The 21790-nt window shown below is 38.6% G+C and overlaps 1 protein-coding gene across 1 annotated transcript in view; it reads right to left on the bottom strand.

Moving 5' to 3' along the window:
* Positions 1–21790, bottom strand: part of DCX (doublecortin) — a 209896-nt gene that overhangs the window by 95025 nt on the left and 93081 nt on the right. The window contains exon 2 of the mRNA XM_060001993.1: positions 3387–3772. Coding sequence (XP_059857976.1) covers positions 3387–3750 — 364 coding nt within the window. The 5' untranslated portion in view covers positions 3751–3772. The remainder of the gene's footprint in view (positions 1–3386; positions 3773–21790) is intronic.

Here is a 21790-nt window from a genome sequence, read left to right as displayed (position 1 = left end):
GAACAATAATAGTACCTTGTAGCTGTAGTTTTACCTTGTCAATGTGTTTCCATATTTATCATCTAATTTTATCCTCACAATCACTCTAATAGATAAAGAAGGCAGGTATTACTAGTCTCATTTTACAGATAAGAATATTACAGTAGATATACAAAATGTGGTCTATACATACAATGAAATATTATTCCTCAAAAAAAAAAGAAATGAAGTGTTGATACATGGTATAGCATGGACAAACCTTGGAAACATTTTGTAAGTGAAAGAAGCCAGTCAGAAAAGACCATATAGTGTATGATTCAATTTACATAAAATGTCCAGAATAGGCAAATCTGTAGAGACACAAGGTAGATAAGTTGTCACCTAGAGCTGGAGAGAATACAGGAAATGGGCAGTGACAGCTAATTGGCACAGGGTTTCTTTTTGGGGTGATGGAAATGGTATAAAATTAGATTATGGTGATGGTCTCACCACTTGTAAATTTTTTAAAAGTCATTGAACTGTACACTTTCATTGAACTGTACACTTAAGTTGGTGTATTTTACAGTATGCAAGTTATACCTTAATAAAGTTGGGTTTTTTTACGTTGTTTTAAAAAGAGAGAACATTAGTCACAGTGATGATAAGGACAAACTTATGGTCATGTAGCTTAACCAGCTATAAACTAGGATGACTCAAATAGTACCAGCCACCCTTTATTGAATGCTATCATGTGCCAGGCAGAATACTAAACACTTCGTATCCATTGTTTTATTTAATCCTCAAAGCAGTTATTCCCACTTTACAGATGAACAACTGAGGCTCAGGGAATCTAAATGGTTTCCCCTGAGTTCACACAAGCTAGCAGGTGGCAGAACTGGGATTTGAACCAAATCAGATTCCAAAGATTTCTTTTCCTATTATAATCTTCTGCCTCTAAGATGAGAACCCAATGCCTCTGACTCTTCACCCAGGGATCTTTGCAAACTTTTTCAATTTGAAGTCTCTTGGGAAGCAACATGTATGAATTACTATTTTAAAATCTTTCTTTTAACCTCTTCCAAAGGTGAAAAAAGTAAAGGACTTCTGTCCTCTATTCCTACAGTTGCAAAGGACAAAAAATAGGAGAGAAAAAGACCCTTTTTCTTTATCCACTTCATATCTGTACCTTTTCCCATCTGGCTCTGTGGTAGTGGGATATTGGTCACATTTCTCAATGCTGCCCCAGAGATACCCCAGAATTTCCTTGACTGAATGTGCCATACTCAGGACTGAAAGGGCACTGAGGGCCACTGCAGTTTGTGGTTGTACGTGACTTGTGGATAAATGCAACTGAGCCTTATTTACATTCTGCATAGTCCAGAAATTCACCAGGAAGTACTACTACGGCACCCGGGAGTGGTAGATAAGAGGAGTCCAATCTAGCAGGACTCAAAAGGATCAAGAGAAAAGGAAGCTGCAGTCTTCAAAATTGTATTTATTACCTATATTGAGCTAAGATTATCACAACACACACCCCAACACACACACACACACACACACACACACACACACACAGAAATCCAGGGAGGAAAATCAATATCAAGGGCTAGTCCTTGAGCAAGACATGTTAAAAAATGGATTTGGGGGAGTGGGCAATCTGGGCATGACACCACTCTTATATCAGACACAAGAACATTCTAATCCTTGCTCCAAATACAATGTCACTTGATTCAGAATTCTGCCCGAGCATGTATCGTGGTCTTTAAAAGATCGCAGCTAGTGGAAACGATGAGGACATACTGGGTGATTCAGGGTGCTTTGTTTATGAAAATTCTTACAGAGAAACCCCTCCAGTTTGACTGAGATGTGGATTTTCCAGTGACAAAAGACACACACCCTATCGATTACGCTGTTGGACAGCTCCCTCAGCCTAGCTTCAAGTCCTTCAAGTTTGCCCTGACTCTCCTTTATTTTAAGATATTTGCTAGGATGGCCAATCCTTCAATGTTCAGAAGAAGCCTAGGATTAACCTCCACCTGGCCATCCAGCACCTGATCAAATAATCTAAGCCTCCTCAGCATTGTTTCTCAAGGTCAGCTTGAAGAAAAACCTCAGACTTGAATCCCGAGACCCAGATCCAGTAGCCATATGGACACTGTCTTATAAGTAACTAGCCCCAAATCACTCAACCTGACTTGAGAAACAGCAGCTACTTGCGAGAATGTGGTCTTGTACAAGGGAAGCCCTCATGCTCCTTTGTCTAGAAACACAAGAAACCTAGAAGCAGTGAAGCAGAGGCGGGGCACTCCCATCCATACCAAGTCCTTTAATGTGTTGTTTCTCCTTCCTCGCCGGCTGTTTCAGAGAGATCTGCCTGTTCTAAACTCATCTTTGCTTGGGGGAATGGAAAGAATGAGGAGGGAGGGCTGGAGCGTGGGAAGAGGTTTTGGGGGGAACATTTTCATTATCACCACTCCTGAGTGCTGTCCTTTAAAGTATTGTCAGGTTAAACCGATCACATATATTACACCCAGTAAAAGGTGGGGTAGGGAGGCATCCTCAAAATACTTGATTTGATAAAGTAAAATATTAAGACCATGTCCCAAGATCTATTTTTCTAAATGATCACAAAAGAGACTTCATGGCTGGGCAAGTTTTGGTAAGAGCTGGGATCTTCCCTATATTTGAGCTGGGTACACAGGTTGTCAGGATTCTCAGCAATCTTGTCATAAAATTCGATTGCAAAACCAAAATCTGACAAGGATTTAAACAGATTTAGGTACAGTGAGTCAGTTCCTACTCTAATAGGGATAGTCTTTATTAAAATACCAGACATACCTACAGCTTTTTTTGGTATTTCTCTCAATGACCTCAGCCTTAGGGACACACCCTGAAGTGGGCTTTTTAGAAGCAACAGCTGAGCAGTGACCACTTACCTAAAAGTATAATCCTCTGTGAATACGTCCAGGAAGTCCAGCTTTTAGGGTGCATATTTCCATGAGTTGCAATTCACAAAGAGCCTCTCAGCAGTTCAAAGGATATTAGCATATAATATTTTCTCTCTGTTAACCCAACCAATCTTCCTTGCTCATTTTATACCCCGAATGATTTTACCGTCTGCCTCAATAGTGCTATTTAGAGTTAACTATGAGCACATTCTAGAGTAAATGACACAATTCAGATTTTTCTTTGTATACCGAGTGGTAAACACAATGCATTGTCATCGCCAGCCACACTTCAACGCCAGCCGAAACTGAAGACCATGAAGGGTAACGGCTAATGATTCTGCCAATGCCTCTAGAATTAGAAGTCTAAGCAGCAACCTTGTGTTTTTACAAACACATTTCCCAATTTCTTTTAATGAAATGTACCCATAACTAACGATGCGCCACCTCCCACTAAGGGCCACCACCCACTCCTTGAATTACCTTCTTCCAGTTCATCCATGCTTCCGATTTTCCTGGATCCATCAATGGTGTAAATGTAACGCACTCCCTGAGGCAGGTTGATGTTGTCAGACAGAGATCGTGTCAGGTCAGCCAGCAAGGCGTCGAAGCTGCGAAAACGGTCAGAGGACACAGCGTACACAATCCCCTTGAAGTAGCGGTCCCCATTGCGGTAGAAACGTACCTTCTTGGCTTTCTTCTCGTTGCTCAGTGCCTGCAAGGTTCGGGTTCGGTAGAAGCTACAATGGGCGCTGTGAGTGGGGCTAGGCAGCCCATTCATCCGTGAGCCTCTCATGTTCCTGGATGTCTTATCTCTTTCATCAAAATGTCCAAAATCAAGTTCCATATTTTGGTGGAACCTCAGAGACCTGAGTGTTGGAGAAAAGGGTGGGGATGAAAAGAAGCAGAGAAAAAGGGGTGAGGAGGAAAAAAAAAAAGAAAGGAATTCAAATATTAGCCAGATCCAGATCTGCAATCTGCTGCCTGTGAAAAGAACTGGTTGAAAAAAGCCCGTGACCCATCTGCTGCTTGCCCCTGACCTGCAGGAATATTGATTTTAATAGAAAAGAAGGAGGGGCTGGAGGGGTGCTGCTGGCTGTGGGCACTGGGGTGAGAGATGGGGAGGGAGGCACTTCTGGCACTGTTCCAAACACAGGAGAGGGAGGGATTTTGAAATAGCTTAAAATCCTGGGACTTCCTGACACTGGCTCCTATCAAATTGTAACTTCAGGCTAAATACATTAAAACTGGCATCTGTTTCCTCACACATGCCCACATGACTAACGCTTGTAAATGAATCCATAGCCCGACAAAATCCCCCTTGAAGGGAACAGAAGGACCTAGCCAAGGTTAGCATCTCTAGCTCAGGAAGCAATCTTTGCATCTTAGTAAAATGACTATGAAGGGGAGTGTTTTAATTTTATCCCAAACCCTCTTTCCTACTCTAATGTGTGCATCCCCTCCCCCCCCCCCAGAATAAACTGGAATTCTCCTTTAAAGGGACGGCCTCTAGGGAATAGCTGGAGTCTTTGTGCTATTCATCAAACCCCTTCCCCACCAAGCTGGTGCAGCTACCCGAGATTCACAAGAAATAAGCTGAAAAAAAAAAAGGGATTAGAAAAATCAGTTATTTAACGAGTTATTAGTTCTGCTTTACTCCTGGTATCCGCCCCCCCTTCTTTATGTGCTCTACCCACCCCCACCAATGATGCAGCCCCACCTCTTAATGGAATCATTTAATTGTTGAAAAATTCCCAAATGAATCCTTTAACAGCATATGGGACCTTTAGAAGCAAGCACACCTTTCATTGTTCTGGGCTTCTACCCTGAATGAAGGGGCATTTTTCCCTCACAGCAGGCAATTCACCCCAAATTTATCTATTGCCCAGGTGTGTTAGCTGAGGCAAAAGATGGTCATCTGTCAGATTTGCTTTCCCCCTTTCTGCTGAAAGAAAGGAAAGAAGGAAGGAAGGCAGGAAGGAAGGAAGAAAGAAAGAAAGAAAGAGAGAGAGAAAGAAAGAAAGAAAGAGAGAAAGAAAGAGAGAGAGAAAGAAAGAGAAAGAAAGAAAATCACAATATGAAACCAAATACAACAGAAGCCCCAAACGCTAGCAAAGGTAGTGACAGCCTAGGAACCAAACTATTAACATGCATCGCACAGATGGGGATAAAAGGACTCACAAAGCAAGCAGGGCTCAGCTGCTACACACTGCCACATTGAGATATTTGCAAGGGACCAGGAAGACAGGAGATAAAGACTGGTGCCTAGCAGGTTTGCCAGGCTCGCTCCCTCTATTCTCCCAATGTCACCATGACCTGTGCTGAGCTCAGCATTGTCTCTGTCAGACAACCTGCAGTGTAAGAGACCCCACCTCCTCAAGACAAGTAGCAAGCATTTCCCCAGGCGTGCCAGCAACGCTTGGCTTTGCTTTAGAATCTGGGGTGCTATTATTCTAAAATCAACATCACAGTGAAAACAAAGGAACATCAAACTCACTTTTCTAAAGGAATATCCCAGGTAGAGGCTTAGCAAAAAATCTGATAGAATAAGGCCAAAAAAAAAAAAAAAAAAGAGTGGGGAGACAAGAGGGAAAGAGAGAGAGAGGACACACCGAGAGAGGCAGAGAGAGAGAGCTTTGCCTTGTGCTTTTCCCGTTTGACATCTGTTACATTCTCCCTGAAAATCACTGGAAAGCCCCACTCACCGGTTTTCTGCTGGTTGGGTGGAGATGCTGAGAGAAAGAAAACCAATCTCTCTATGCCTTTGTTGTCTGAGCTCCAAGCAAGAAATTCCTGCCAGGGTGGATAGATGCCTTCTAGGTCCTAGTGCCTTGTCCAGATTCTCCCCTATAACTCAAGCTTAGTGAATCTCCCCCAACCTCCTTTGATTAATTACATGCTTTTTTTTTTTTCAACTCACCGGCTGCATTAACAGCTAGAAAGGTTTCATTTATAACCAACAGGAAATTGCAGGGTAGCAAAAAGATTGCACAGGCAAGCTCAGAATGCTCTAATGAGCAACCTGCTAGTCTTTTCTTCTAGGGAACTGCCAATTTCACTTGGCCAAAACCTTGGCCTAATCTGCCTGGGGGCCAGACTCACAGTCAAACCAGGCTTCTTAGAAATTGTAGCTCTCTTCATTTAACCTTGAGAGAAAACAATCAAATATGCAAATTCTTTATGGCATTTTAGTTCATGCATCCAACAACTGGTTGTTTGGAAATGAGGTTAGTGGAGTAGACTAAGAAGCAGTAGGAAAGGGACAAGACAAGGGAAAGTCATTCCGGAATTTCATGGAGGATGAAGTTGAAGACGGATCCCAAAGACCTTTTAGCTTGGTGTAGTAATTTTGTTAATGGGATCTGCAGCGTTCATCTTTGAGAATTTGACTTCGTATCTAACCCAGAGACTTTTCTGTGTGAAGTGAGTCTGATGGCTACAAGATAAATATTAATAGCTCTTTCCTCAAACTGCCTATTTGTTACTAACTGGCTTCTTTATATCAAATATGTTATAAAGGGCAAGGAAGCATGCATATTGAATTCAAGAAATCAGGCCAAATTATAAGACAAAAGAAGAGTAAGGCAAGGGTGGGCTACCATATTCACAACAGAGGCTACATGCATTAATATGTAGCAGTATTGAACTAGTCATGGTTCAATTTTTGCTTGGCTTCCAGGAAGCTCAGAGCTAATAGCATGCTCAGGAATTATCTTATGTCTGATTCCTAATATAATTAACCCTACTTTTTAGAGATAATGCTAGATGATTTATAGTTAAGCTCTTGCTATACACGTATTTTACTGTAAGCTGCCTTAAAATGGGATTAAATATATGATTTTTCTTCTCTGGAAGGTGATGGCTCAGCAAAGCCTGAGCTATCTATGTTAGTGGGGTGTTCAGCATCAAGTGTGCAACCTGCCCAGTCAAGTCCTCCCTACACTTTTCTGCTGCTCTCCTCTTTTCTAAATAAGTACCTCAGGGGACAACATGTGTCTGCCCTGTTTTCTTCCATTTGTTTCTGCCTTACATTGTGGCCACCTCTTGAAAACTCAGGGTTATTCAAGTCAAGGGCAGAAAAATATCAAGAAATAGAAGCAGAGAAATATGGAAATTCCAACCAATGGCTGCAACATTTTTGTCCAGCAAAGCCAATGTCTTAAATTTTTTTTCTTTCACATAGTAAGCTTTCTGTAAATACACAGCAATTGATTTTGCATCAGAACTCAAAATCATTTTATTTCTGGTGAAGATATAAGAATGGATGGGATGATAAAACTTAAACATGAAGGATTTGGAATCGATCTTAGAGAAAATTTCCTCATGATCTAGGCTTTTTAACACTACTGTGGAAGCAAAATGTCTTTAGAAGACAGTCTAGGATAGATGGCTTTGTTTGCCTTATATATGCCAGAGAGCAGAGGGTGAACAAGATCAATGTTTCCCAGTGTGAGGTATGTGGGTGTTAATAGGTATTCTTTAAAAAGAGAAAAAAATTCTATGGTTAAATATGTTTGAAAAGTGATGGGCTAAACAAAATTTGTCTTCTTTATCATAAACTTTTCAGGGTCTTTAATATACTTAAAACATGGTACCAGTCTCCGAGAAGCCAATTTAGTATAAAGGGCTTCCTGCTTTTTTTTTTTTTTTTAACTCAGGATCTTTTTTTTCCCCAGAACATCTCATAGACTTATGTTCTGTGGGAAAACCTTTTTCAAAAACTGGACTAGGTTATCTCACCAACGTAATTCTTCTCAAAGAATTCTCAGCTACTAACCAAAACTTTTTCTCTCACTTCCTCAGAGGAGAAGGATCACTGGCAGAAGTGAAAGGCTCAGGCCCAAGTCCAGGGGAAAGTACATCTTTCTGTATGGAAGTCAACTTTGAAGATCAAGGGAGAGTCACGATTGAGGGTTCAATGGCATGAAGGGATTGAAGGATAAGTGCAGCAACCCCATTGTGGGAAATGTACCAGTAAGATCTTTTGAGTAATTACAATGTGCTCAGTACCACAGGAAAGATGCAGAGTAGATAACATCAGTCACTGCCCCTGAAGGACTTGAAGATTCACTGAGGAGACAGGACAAGAATATGTATCTTGCAAAAATCATGAAGGAGAAGGGCTGTGGTCTGGGTTAATCAAACTCAGGTTTAGGATCAGGGTCAGGAAACAAGCCCATCATCCATCATACACACACACACAAACACACACAATCATTAGTTTACATTACCTATCAGAAACACAGTGAGTAGCATCTAGAGTAGGGTGGGATAAGCGAACAGGAAGTGAGGTTGGAAATATATACAAACGGTTTATGGGGGCCAGAAAACTATAAAGTGCACAACAGAAGCAGTGAATAAACGTAGAGCCAGACCATGTTCATGAATGGCAAGATGCAACGTTGTAAGGGTATCAGTCCTCCCCAAAGTAATCTATATAGATATGAAAAAACTCCAGTTAAAAACTCCAACAGGAGGGCTTCCCTGGTGGCACAGTGGTTGAGAGTCCGCCTGCCGATGCAGGGGACACGGGTTCATGCCCCGGTCCGGGAGGATCCCACATGCCGCGGAGCGGCTGGGCCAGTGAGCCATGGCCACTGGGCCTGCGCGTCCGGAGCCTGTGCTCCGCAACGGGAGAGGCCACAACAGTGAGAGGCCCGCGTACCGCAAAAAAAAACCAAAAAACCAAAACCAAAAACCTCCAACAGGAGTTTTTGTGAAATTCACAAATATCAGGTAAGTATTACCTTTTATTATGCCCCAAATAGTCACATGCCACCTCCCTCACTTCTTTCGGCTTTGCCCACGTATCAGCTTCTCAACAAGACCAACCCAGACTATTCTATTTAAAGTCACAACCTTCCTCCCAACCCAGCCCTCCAATTTTCTTTTCCCTGCTCTATTTTTTCTATAACACTTATCATCTTCCAGCATATTATATAATATGCCTATTTATTATGTTTATTATAAACCTACCCAAAGTAGAATATAAGCTCCACAAGGGCAGGAAAATTCTAATAGCTTTAATGAAATATAATTCATAATGCCAATGGTAATATTTCGTTTGCTTTTAATACTATACGCAAAGTGCTTAGAACAATGCCTAGCACAAAGTAGGTTTGGGTATTTGTTTAATTGGATAAAGTAAAGAAAACAGGGACTCTTCAGGAGATGATATTGGGACAATTAACTTTCGTATGGAAAAAATTAAATTAGATCCCCAGTTCACACCATACATAAACTCCAGATGTTTTAAAGACCTGCATATAAAGAACAGGACTTGAAAATTATTAGAATAAATGGTAGGAGATTCTCTTTAATTCCTTGTGACAAAAAGACTTTCTTAACCAATATGCAAAAAGCAGAAATCTTATAGGAAAATATTGGTAAACTTGATTACATGAAAGTTTAAAGCTTCTGAAGGCAAAAGATAGCATTAAAACATGAAAAGATACGTAACAGACTAAGAAAAAGATATTTGAATCTTATATAACTGACATAGGATTAATTAATTAATATTAATTATATATATATAACCTATATATATAATAACAATAAGAAAAAGGCAAAACTCCAATAGAAAAAAAATGAACAAAGGATATGCTCAGGTTGTTCATAAAAGAGGAAACCCTAATGGCCAATAAACAGGTAAAAATATGCTCAACCTCACACATAACTAGGGAAATCCAAGTTGAAACAGAAATTGCATCTTTTACAAGCGTTAGATTGGTGGAAATTTTTAAAGTATGGCATCCCAAGTATAGGCAAAGAGAAAAAGCACCTGGAACTTTCATACGCTGTTGGAGGAAACATAAATTAGTACAATTTTGGAGAGCAGTTTTTGGTAGTAGCTAGTATAGTTGAAAATGTATATCAACCTATGATCCAGAAATTCCATTTCTAGATATACATCCCACGGAAATTCTCCCACATGTGTTCAAGGAGACAGCTACAAGGATATTCATAAAAGCATTACTGAAATGCTGAAAAGTGAAAACAACCCAAATGCCTATCATCAGCATACTAATTTGATTAGTGGTTATTCATACAAGGGATGTTACATACAGTGAAATAGAATAGATGAGTGCTAAGTGTAAGTGGTGGTGCACAGGTTTCTCTGCAGCCATAAGTTTTCATTTCTCTGAAAACTAAATGCCTGTAAATGTAATGGCTGCGTCATGTGACAATTGTGTGTTTCATTTTATAAGAAACCACCAAACTGTTTTCCAGAGTGGCTTAATATTTTATATACCCACCAGCAATGTATGAGAGATCCAGTTTCACTGCATTCTCATCAGCATTTGGTATTTTTATTTTAACCATTCTAATAGATGTGTAATGATATCCCTTTGTGGTTTAAATTTGCATTTCCCTAATGTGTAATGGTGTTGAACATCTTTTCATGTGCTCATTTACTATAACTGTAGAGCTTCTTCAGTGATAAGACTCTTTGTGCCTTTTGCCTATTTTCTAATTGGATTGTTTGCTTTTTTAATGTTGAGTTTTGAGAGTTCATTATATATTCTAGATCTGTGTCTTTTGTCAGATTTGTGGGCTTGCAAATACATTCTCTCAGTCTATAGCTTGTCTTTTCATTCCCTTAACATGGTCTTTCATAGAGTAAAAGTTTTTAATATATTCATTTTTTTATGGTTTGTGCTTTTGGTGTCATGTCTCTTCATGAAGCCCAGATCCTGAAGTTCTCTCCTATGTTATATTCTAAAAGTTTTATAGATGTATATTTTATATTTAAATCTATGATGCACATTGAGTTGATTTTTGTATCAGGTGTGCGATATAGATTATAGTTCATATTTTTTGTCTATGGATATATAATTGCTCCAGCAACATTTGTTGAGAAGATCCTCCATGGAATTGCTTTTTCACCTTTGTCAAAAGTCAACTGACTATATCTTTGTAAATCTATTTCTGTTCTATATTGAATAGCAGTGGTGAGAATGGACATTCTTGACTTGTTCCTGTTCTTAGCTGGAAAGCATTTAGCCTTTCATTGTTAAGTGTGACATTAACTGTGAGGTTTTTCTGTTTGTTTTCTGGTAGAGGTACTGTATCAAGTTGAGCAAGTTCCTGTATTCCTAGAGTTTTCCGAGGTGTTTTTTTTTTTTTTTAAATCATGAATGGGTGTTGAATTTTATCAAATCATTTTTCTACGTCAATGATTTGATTGTGCGATTTTCTTCTGTAGTCTGTTAATACAATTGATTACATAGATTGATTTTCAGAATGTGTACAATTTTGCATGTGTTGGCATATTTCTTAATGATTTTAAAAATTTGGAGTCAAACATGAACTAAGGTAATTTTCCATATTTCTTCAAAATAATTCTTAAAATTACGCAGACAAGTAACTTAAGCAGCGTGTTAGCAATCAGGTAATCAGGAAAGTATTTGGCGGAGGAGCATATAGCATATATAGGCAAAAAGGGAACAAGTTAGAAAGTGCAGTAGTACTCAACTCTGGCTTTATAATTGAATCAAATGGGAAGCTTTTAAAAAATACTCTTGACTGTGATTTAATTGATCTGGTATGGTTTTGAAGCATTAGTATTTTTTAAAGCTACCCTGGTGATTCTAATGTACAGCCAAGGTTGAGAACCACTGGCATAGTGGAAAGAAACTAATAAGGTAGACTTTGGAGTCAGATCTGATTTCAAATCCCAGTTCCACAGCTTATTAGTTACATGACACTGAGCAAGTTAGTGGAGTCTATTTATAAAATGGGGATAGAGAAATAAGCTCATATCCTCCTTGAGCCACTGCTATTTACAGTTTCTTCACTTGCTGTATCCTACCTGACACAACAGAAAAATGACTCAATACATAGTCATGCTTGAAATCACTCTTGGTGGCCCCAAAACTGAGAGGACTCTTTAGAAGATGAGAAGTAGATCTGTTTTGATTAAAGAAGGAAACCACAGCTCAGGACATGCATGGGAGAGCATTGGAGAGTATTCTTATAGGTAATAAAAGTACCCCAGGAGTTCTCCATGCCAAAAGGTAAAAACTATGACAAAGGAGTGGTCTTAGAGGCAACTACTCAGTATAGCGGGAAGAAAAGCCAGAAAAGTCAACTCCTCTCTATCCTTTTTCCCACTGCATGGACCAGCAAGCAGTAACAGAGGGATTTGTCTTCAAGTGAAAGCAATGAATAAGGGAGCTTAAGACAGTGAGATAGTCTAGTAACATGGGTGATGGGCAATGGCAAAATAAATGGGAGTATTAATGAGAAATAGAGAGGTACACAGATTCATCAAGGTACCCTTATTATGGCACGTTCTCCACCTCACCCACTCTGATTGAAAACAGCAGATACATATTTTCCCTCTATTCTCTGAAACAAGTTGCATAAACAGAAGGAGCAGACAGTCTAAAACAATCTCAACTACAGAGAGAAGCATATAATAAGAGAATCACCAAACATTTAAACAAAGCAATGCCATGAAATAGAGACAATATACTCAACAAATGAAAGGACTTTCATTAGATAAGTAGAGTCCTCAGAACATGAATATAAAATAATAACCTCAGAATGATAAGGAAGGATATTACATCTATGAAAGAACAAGTAATTATAGAACAATAATAGGTAAATATGAAAAATAAGAGATTTTTAAAAATAAATAACATAGGTGAAGTTAATAAATGGACTGAACTAAGATTTGTGATGGATAGAAACAGAGATGAAATCATAGAGCTGGAAAATTGGGCTGAGGCATTCACCCAGAGCATAGTATAAAGGATAAGGGGATGGGAAGTAGTAAAGAAAATGTGAGAGGCATGAAATATAAACAAATCAAGAAATTTCCACATTTGTCTAAAGGGAGTTCCATTGAATAAAAATGGAGAGAATGGAAGGAATCAATATTTGAGGAATAAATGGCAAAACAAACAAACAAAGAAAAAACTCCCTAGAATTGAAGTCATGAATCCTCAGATTGAAAGGGCCTTATAAATGCCAAGGAGGATAACCTATTTTAAAAAAAGAATAGTAATTTAAAAAAAAAACCTCTAAACCTGGACACACCACAGTGAAATTTTAGAGCATCGAGGATAACGTGAAAATACTAAAATCTTTCAAAGAGAAAATAAAGACCACCTACAATGAACAAGAATAAGTTTTACTTTCCATTAGCAAAATCAGACGCAGGACAGCAATGGAGCAATATCTTCAAACTGTTGAGTGAAAATAATGTTGAACCTTGGATTTAATACAAAGCCAAACTATTATATGAGAGAGAGGGAGAAATAAAGGTGTCCTGGACATATAAGAACCCAGAAAACTTACCACCCCAAAAAACTCTCGGAAAGAATTAGTAGAGAATATATGTCGGCAAAAAGAAAAATAATTTGTATAAAGCAATGATGTTAAGGAAATAAAGCTTAATCTTATGTATTATTTATATAATTAAAATTAATTTTAAACTATAAGATGTAACCTATCTCCATCTGGGAGAAAGTTTGGCAAGTGTAAGATCAGTGAAAGGTGTTACCTATAAATTTTGCTTGAACTGAGCAAAATATTGTGTTCTCACTACATCAACAAAGGGAATGTGAATCCTTAATGTAGTTTTTCCACAAGTTTAGAAGAGCATGAGTGGTGCCTGTGGTCACTGGCCTAATTTAAGTCTCAGGAAACAACTTCTAGAAAGTACTTTCTCATCTATAGCCAGTCCCAGGGATCATTCCTGAATTAATATATTCTTGTATGGATCAGAGTGAAAGAAGAAAAAAAACTGACCTACACCAGTATACTCAAGAGATTTCATTCCACAAAATATTTCCTGAGTTTTCTTCTATGCACCAGGCTCAGTGCTAGGTGCTGAGGGGTGCAATGATAAAAAGACAAAGTGGAAGTGGAAGATCCTGCTCTTTTTATTCTCAATGAAAATCTTTCTTAGAAGCCCCTCAGCAGACTTTCCTTCAGGTCATATTGGCTAGGATTAGTCCCACTTCCATGCAGAAACTTATTACTGACAAGGGGAATGAGACTACTGATTGGCTTCAATTAATCATGATTCACTTCCTCTGCATAAGAAAGAGTTCAGCCCCCCTCCCCATTATGGCTACACAGAGGAAGGTGAAAAAATTGGAGTTCTGTTAGTGAGGAAGAAGTAGAAGGTACCAACAAGGTTTGCTACAGTATTTAACATTTCTGAACCTCTTAGTGGGGTCCTCACCATGTATTTTTCCTCAAAGAACTATTGTGACTGTTAAATGAGATAACTCTTGTTGTGTTCAATAAATGTCAGCTATTAATGTTGTGGTTGATGTTGTTATTTGGCTTTTAATTCGTTATCTCATCAATAGCTGGTTCTTTCCATTTTTCCCTTATGTCCCCCACAGTTTGACATCAATGCCTCATTTCATGGCCAGAAGATGGCTACAGAAATTCTAGGCATCTCATGCAGATAATGTTTCTGATCTTCAGTTTCTCAATCTGTAAAACAGATATATTCATATTTACCTCAATGATTCATTGTGAGGACGAAATGAGATCATTCATGTAAGAACTCAATAAAGTTAGCTACTATTGTTGTTACTGACATCAATACCCTCTTGACAGTGGATGGCATAATGTCAAGCTCAAGGCAAGTGCTCAACAAATGGTAGCTCTTGTAAATAAACATGTGCATATCTGTGCAAGAAAAGGCTGGGAAATCTCCCTGACCTTGGGTTAAGTCAAACCTTCTTACATACAACATCAAAAGCAGAAATGACCAAAAAAAAATTAAAAACATTTGTGCTTCAAATGATACCATCAAGAAAGTGAAAAGACAACCCACAGAATAGGAGAAAATATTTGGCAAATCATATAGCTGACAAGGAATTTGCATGTAGGATACATAAAGAACTCTTGCAACTCAAAAATAAATAACCCAATAAAAAATTAGCAAAGGATATTAGAGACATAGCTTCAAATAAGATACACAAAAGGCCAATAATCACATGAAAAGATGCTTAACATCATTAGTTATAGGGAAATGAAAATCAAAACCAAAGGAGCCACTAGGATGGAAGAATCATAAAGGCAGATAATAAAAAATATTGGACACCTGAAACTAACACATTGTAAATCAACTGTACTTCAATAAAAATTTAAAGAAAAGAATGTTGAGAAATTGGAACCATTATGCAGTGCTGATGGGAATGTAAAATGGTGTAGCCAATGTGGAAAAGTCTGGCAGTTCCTCAAGTGACTAAAAGTAGAGTTACCATATGATCCAACTCAAATCAATACGATCCAATTCAACTCTTAGGTATATACCCAAGAGAAATGAAAACACACGTACACAGAAAAAGTTGTACACAAATGTTCACAGCAGCATTATTCATAATAGCTAAAATGTGGAAATAACATAAATGCCCATCAACAGATGAATGGCTAAACAAAATGTGTTACATCCATGTAATGTAATATTATGCAGCCATAAAAAAAAGACAAATACTGATACATGTAACAACTTGGATGAAATATGAAAATATTATAAGTGAAGAAAGGCAGACACAAAAGGCCATACATTGTATGTGTCCATTTACATGAAATATCCAGAATAGGCAAATCCAAAGAGACAGAAAACAGATTAATGGTTGCCAGGGGTGGGAGTGGGGGAAATAGGATTTACTGCTAACGGGTACGGGGTTTCTTTATGGGGTGATGAAAATGTTCCAAAATGGATTATGATGATGACTGCACAATTCTGTGAATATACTAAAAAACACTGAATTTTACAATTAAATGGGTGAATTTTATGGTATGTGAATATCTCAATAAAACTATTTTTTAAAAAAGAAAATGGACCCAGCCCTGTTAGAAATACAAAGATGAATAAAACAGTTCTTGCGTTATGGCACTCACATTGATAAGGGGAGCTAAAAAGTGCACAAAAATAGCATTCCTGACTCCATTTTATGTTCCCATCCTCATTTTCCTTTCATTCCACTTTTAATTTACAATATCTATTTGTATTCGATTTATTCTTACAAAACACTTCAAATCCTTTCCGGAACAAGGTGGGGTATTAAGTAAACAAATGACCTCAAACAGTGGAGATACAGGGAAGAATGTGTTCAGTGTCATAAAAGAGTGCTATGGGAGGAAGTAAAGAGCATTTTACTCTTTAAAGTAAAGGGGGAAAACAAGAGTGCCTTCCCTCCCAAAGCATCTTGGTGCCCCTGCTCTTCCTATCAGCCATGAGAGAAAGAAGTCAGACGTCATAAAAATGGATCCCAGAGGGACATGAGCAGAGCCTGTCAGTAGATGTATGTGCAAATGTGATAAACTTTGAGAACATGGATTGTGTTAAAGATTCCATTCTCTGGCGGTTTGGGCTCTGCTGGACTGTATCACGAGCTGCAGCTAACCTAGTGGTAACGTGAGGAAAGTGATGCAAGCCTCTGGAGCTGGAATGTGCCTGCAACCTGCACCTGACCAGCAATGAGCATGTGGAAACGTGAAATTCTTGGACCATTAAGCAGGCCTACTGAAGAACAGCCAGATACTGAGAGGTGAGTTTTCAGCACAGCAGCTTCAGGCTGAGCTCAGCTGTTGGTGCAGCAGGCACTGGGCTCTGTGCTCAGACACTGTCAGAAGCATTATAATTAAACTTCCCTGCCTCCCCCTGACCAAGGCTGACAGCTGTGAGAGCAGAGCTGCTAGGAGAGGCACTTATATTCTTGAATCAATTCTGATCCAGGAAGGCGGTGGGAATCATTCCACCTCCACAATTTCCACAACAAAGGGCACTTCTATTCCTGGGAAACCCATGAGCCAGAGATGCCTAAGGCATCTTGGAGGAAGGAAGTCTTTCTTCACATTGGAAAAAAGATATGGGAGTTTCTTATAAACTTCTATATACATATCTTATGATCCAGCGGTTCAACTATTAGGTATTCAAGATAAATAAAAACGTATATCCAGAGAAAAAAACTTTCATGTGATTGTTCACAGAAGCTTTATTCATAATAGCCCAAAGTGGAAACAGACCAGGTGTTCATCAAGATAAGAATGGATTAGCTAACTGTGATCTATTGGCAAAATGAAATACTACTTAGCAATAAAAAGGAAGGAACTACTGATACATGCAGGATGGATGAATTTCAAAAATACGTTAAATTAAAAAGTCTTACACAAAAGAGTAAGATTCCATTTATATCAGACAAAAAAATCACAACACTGATTACTTTGAGGGCAATTGGGGACAGGGAATAACTGGAAGGGACACGAGGGAACTTTTTAAGGTGATGACTATGATGTATCACTTCATAGGGATTTAGTTTCCAGAGGTGCATGCATTTCTCAAGACCCAGTGAATGCACATCAGAAAGAAAAACTGAATGGAAAATAAAATGAGACATAAGTGCCGTGTTGAAGGGAAGGGGAGATGTGGGATATTATCAGATTTAATTTTTTTAAATGTCAGTCTGAAACAACCGATTAAAAATGGCAAAAATCTTGAACAGACATTTACTAAAGGATATGCAAATAAGCACATGAAAAGATGTTCCGCATCATTTTCCATTAGAAAAATGCAAATTAAAGCCACAATGGGATATCATTGCACTCTTATTAGAAAGGCTAAAATTAAAAATGATGACAACCCCAAGTGCTGGTGAAGATTGCAAGCAACTGGAGCTCTTGTATATTACTGGTGGGAATGCAAAACTGTACAGCCACTCTAGAAAATAGTTTGGTAGTTTCTTATAAACTTAAACATTCACTTACCATAGGACTGAGGAATCCCACTCTTAGGTATTCATCCTAGAGACATGAGAACTTCTCTTCACACAAAAATCTGTGTATGCACCAAGAGTGGTTTGTTTCTGCTTTATGATGTCTGGGACCTCAGTTGGAAAGTCTTGAATGGCTAGCGATGACTCGGAGGGCTGAGGACTGGAAGCATCTAGGGGCTTCTTCACCCACATGCCTAGCATGTGAACTGGGATAACTCAAAGACTGCTTAGTGGAGATTATAGTTAACTATAGCACCTACAACGGCTTCTCCATGGGAGGGTCCAGAGAGGGAGTGTTCCAAGAGATCCAGGTGGAAGCTGTGTGGCCTTCTCTGACCTAGCCTCAGAAGTCATACAGTGTTACCTCATCCGCATTCTATTGATTACTACAAGTCACTAAGGCTAATCCCAGATTCAAGGGGAGAAATATTTGACTCGACCTATTAATGGGGGAGTGGCAAGGCCACACTGCAAAAGAGCATGTAGGATAGGAGATACTGTTGTCTCTACCTTTGAAGAGTATAACGTGCCATAGTGAACAAAGAAATTAATCTATGTACGAGTCTAAATAGCCATTGATTATAAAATCCAACAATAATAATAACAAATAATTGGGGATGTTAAAAATAAAATGGAAATAAAATATTAAATAACAATACATGAAAAAACCTATGCATGAATGTTTATAGCAGCTCTATTCATAATCTCCAAAAACTGGAAACAACACAAATGTCCTTCAATAAGTGATGGGTAAATGAACTGGGGTACATCTATACAGTGGAATATTACTCATCAATAGAAAGGAATGAACTATTGATACATGCAACAACTTTGATGAATCTCAAAGGTATGTTAAATGTGCTGGAATTAGTGATGATTGCTACATTTTATAAATATACTAAAATATACCAAAACCCCACTGTATTGTATACTTTAAAAGGATGAATTTTATGGTATGTGAATTATATTTCAACTAAAAAATGGGAGAAACATAATTTTTAGAAAAAGTTAAATCATGGCTCTCAAACAAATATAAGGAACATAGGCAGATGTTATAACCAGTTCAAAGGAAAAGTGAAAAAAGCACAAATTCATATGAAGGAATTGAATTGCAAATAAAGGCAAAACTGGTTTTTCCACAGGCAGGAGGGAAGCCAATCAAAACTCTCCTGGATAAGACAGAGTTGGAATATCTATCAGCTACCTACAATTTACAAAATAATTTCCCTCTTTGCAAAATTGCTCAAAGACAATGAACAGGCCTGAATCAGAGAGCCTGGAAGAGTGTCCTATAGATAATGCATAGTTTTCCATTAAAGGACAAGCTTTTTTCTACAGTGTGTTATAGCTCATAGAACTGTATGCTTCCCAAGTCAATTTTACTTTATGCTAATTGAAAAATTGTTTTAATTAGAATTATTACACAGTGACTTCGTGATAGTAGATGACCAGAACAGAAATGGAACACCCAATAGGAGCCTGTCACAGTTGTCTACATCAAACACAGTGGAAGCCAGTGTTAGGAAGGAGCCTGTGGACATTGAGAAAAACTGATTTGAGTTTGTGAGGGTTAAATCACACATTGAAAGTAATTTTTAATACAGTCAGGCCTGCTCAAACAGAGGAATTTATGAGTTGAAAGGAAGTGCATCCCAGGGACATGAATATTCCTTTTTTCTGGGTTGAGGGAATGCTAGGGTCCAGTGCCATCTCAGGGGACTGACCACTAAGCTAAGGTCCAGTTCACCAGGCCACCATGTGAGAGACCATCACTTTCCCCACACCCATTCCTGCAACTGAAATATCCTAGGGTACTTCCTCAAATGAGAAACATTTATTAACACACACAAAAGCAATGATAGCAGCTTTATACATAATAACAAAAAACTAGAAATAGGGTGGGTGTCCATCAATAGAAGAATGGATACACTGTGTTGTACTCAATGAAATACTACTCAGCAATAAAAAGGAATTAACTACTGATACATAACAACAAGAATGACTCTCAAATGCATTATACGGAGTGAAAGAAGCCTTCTATAAAGAGTACATACTTTGTGATTCCATTATATGACAGTCTAGGAGAGGCAGATCTAAGTGATGGCACAAAAATATCAGAACACTGGTTACCTCTGAAGGGCACTGAGGGCAGGGAATGACTGGGAAGGGGCATAAGGGAGATTTCTGATGCTCCTTTTCTGTATCTGGACAGAAGTTTGGATTACACACTTGTATGTATATGTCAAAACTCAGCCAATGTACCACAAGATTCATACTTTTTGTTGTATGTAAATTTTACATTAAGAGAAAAAAAGAACCTTAGAAAATTACTGAACTCTAGTTAATGACATGCATACTGAAGTGTTTAGGGAGAAGTGTACCAAAGTCTTAAACTTACTTTGGCTTCAAAACGATAAATGCAACAGATCAATGAATGTATAAACAGGGTGGCTAGATGGGAACGTATGTTATAAAGCAAGTTCGACAAAATGTAAATTGTAGAATCTATATGATGGGTATGCAAGCGTTCACTGAAAAATTCTTTCAGCTTTTCTGCGTCCTTGAAAGTTTCATAATAAAATGCTGGAAAAAATTTAACTGGAATCTTCCCCTCCTCCCTCCAAAAAAACAAAAGCAACAAGAAAGAATCCAAGAATCCAACCCAGCAGCACTCATTTAAAACTGGAACACACCACATGCTTTCAGCCTTAAGTAACAACAAGGTGAAATAAGAAATTAACCAAGGGCAAAACCTGGTGTCTTTCAAATGAATTTCAGGGCTTTGATTTATTGTTTAGGAAGGAGGTAGGCACTACTTCCTCAGAAGAGAAGAATCAGCATTTGTAGAAGATAATAGGGAGCCAGGTGCCTATTTCTGGATTCATTTGTAAAGCTGTGTGGGTGAATGTAAAAAAAAAAAAGAACAGAGAAAAACAAGCGCAACCATACCCCGGGGGCCTTTCTCTCATTCCCTAGGTTATGTACAGTGTATTTTTTTTAACATCTTTATTGGAGTATAATTGCTTTACAATGGTGTGTTAGTTTCTGCTTTATAACAAAGTGAATCAGTTATACATATACATATGTTCCCATATCTCTTCCCTCTTGGGTCTCCCACCCTCCCACCCTCCTTATTCCACCCCCCCTCCTTATCCTACCCCTGGTCACAAACCACCTAGCTGATCTCCCTGTGCTATGCGGCTGCTTCCCACTAGCTATATATATATATATATATATATATATATATATATATATATATATATATATATATATATATATATATATTTTTTTTTTTTTTTTTTTTTGCGGTATGTGGGCCTCTCACTGTCGTGGCCTCTCCCGTTGTGGAACGCAGGCTCCGGACGCTCAGGCTCAGTGGCCATGGCTCACGGGCCTAGCTGCTCCTCGGCATGTGGGATCTTCCCGGACCCGGGTACGAACCCGTGTCCCCTGCATCGGCAGGCGGACTCCCAACCACTGCGCCACCAGGTAAGCCCTGCCACTAGCTCTATTTTATCAGGGATGTAGCAAAGGGCTTCATGCTCCCTCTCTGAATCTTCCAAATTCTATCCCTGTCCTTTTCCCTAGATTGAAACCTGAAATCCATTCACAGATTCTAGCCTTAAGATAAGGCTTTGATCCCACCCAGGTGCAGGAAAGACTAGCGTAAACGCAAGATCTAAAGGCAGATACAGGGATGTGCTGTGGTGGGGTGAATGAGAGTCTAGTAGGGAGGCTGCTTAAGTAACCCGGGAGTCTTGAGGGAAGGGCTAGAAGAAGAGGGAGGAAGGAAAAACCACTTTGATGATCCCCACACATCTGCACAAATAATCCAAATAAATACACAAATAATGCAGTTCATATTAGACAAATTCAAAAGTTGTTTAAAGCCCAAAGGAAAAAATAAATCCAGCAATAATACAATCACCCAGAGCTAGTATATTTCCATCCAGAATTTTTTTCTTTTTATGCATTCTGAGTTTTTAAATTTTATTTTGAGATAACTGTAGATTCATATGCAGTAGTAAGAAAAAATACTAAGAGGTCTCATGTAACGATTTCCCACTTTTTCCCCAAAGCTAACATCTTGCAAAACTATAGTACAATATCAACACCAGGATATTGGCATTGATACAG

Source organism: Delphinus delphis, chromosome X, assembly GCF_949987515.2.
Source record: "Delphinus delphis chromosome X, mDelDel1.2, whole genome shotgun sequence".
NCBI lineage: Eukaryota > Metazoa > Chordata > Mammalia > Artiodactyla > Delphinidae > Delphinus > Delphinus delphis.
Note: the sequence above shows the minus strand (reverse complement) of the source record. Positions and strands in the feature narration are given on the sequence as shown.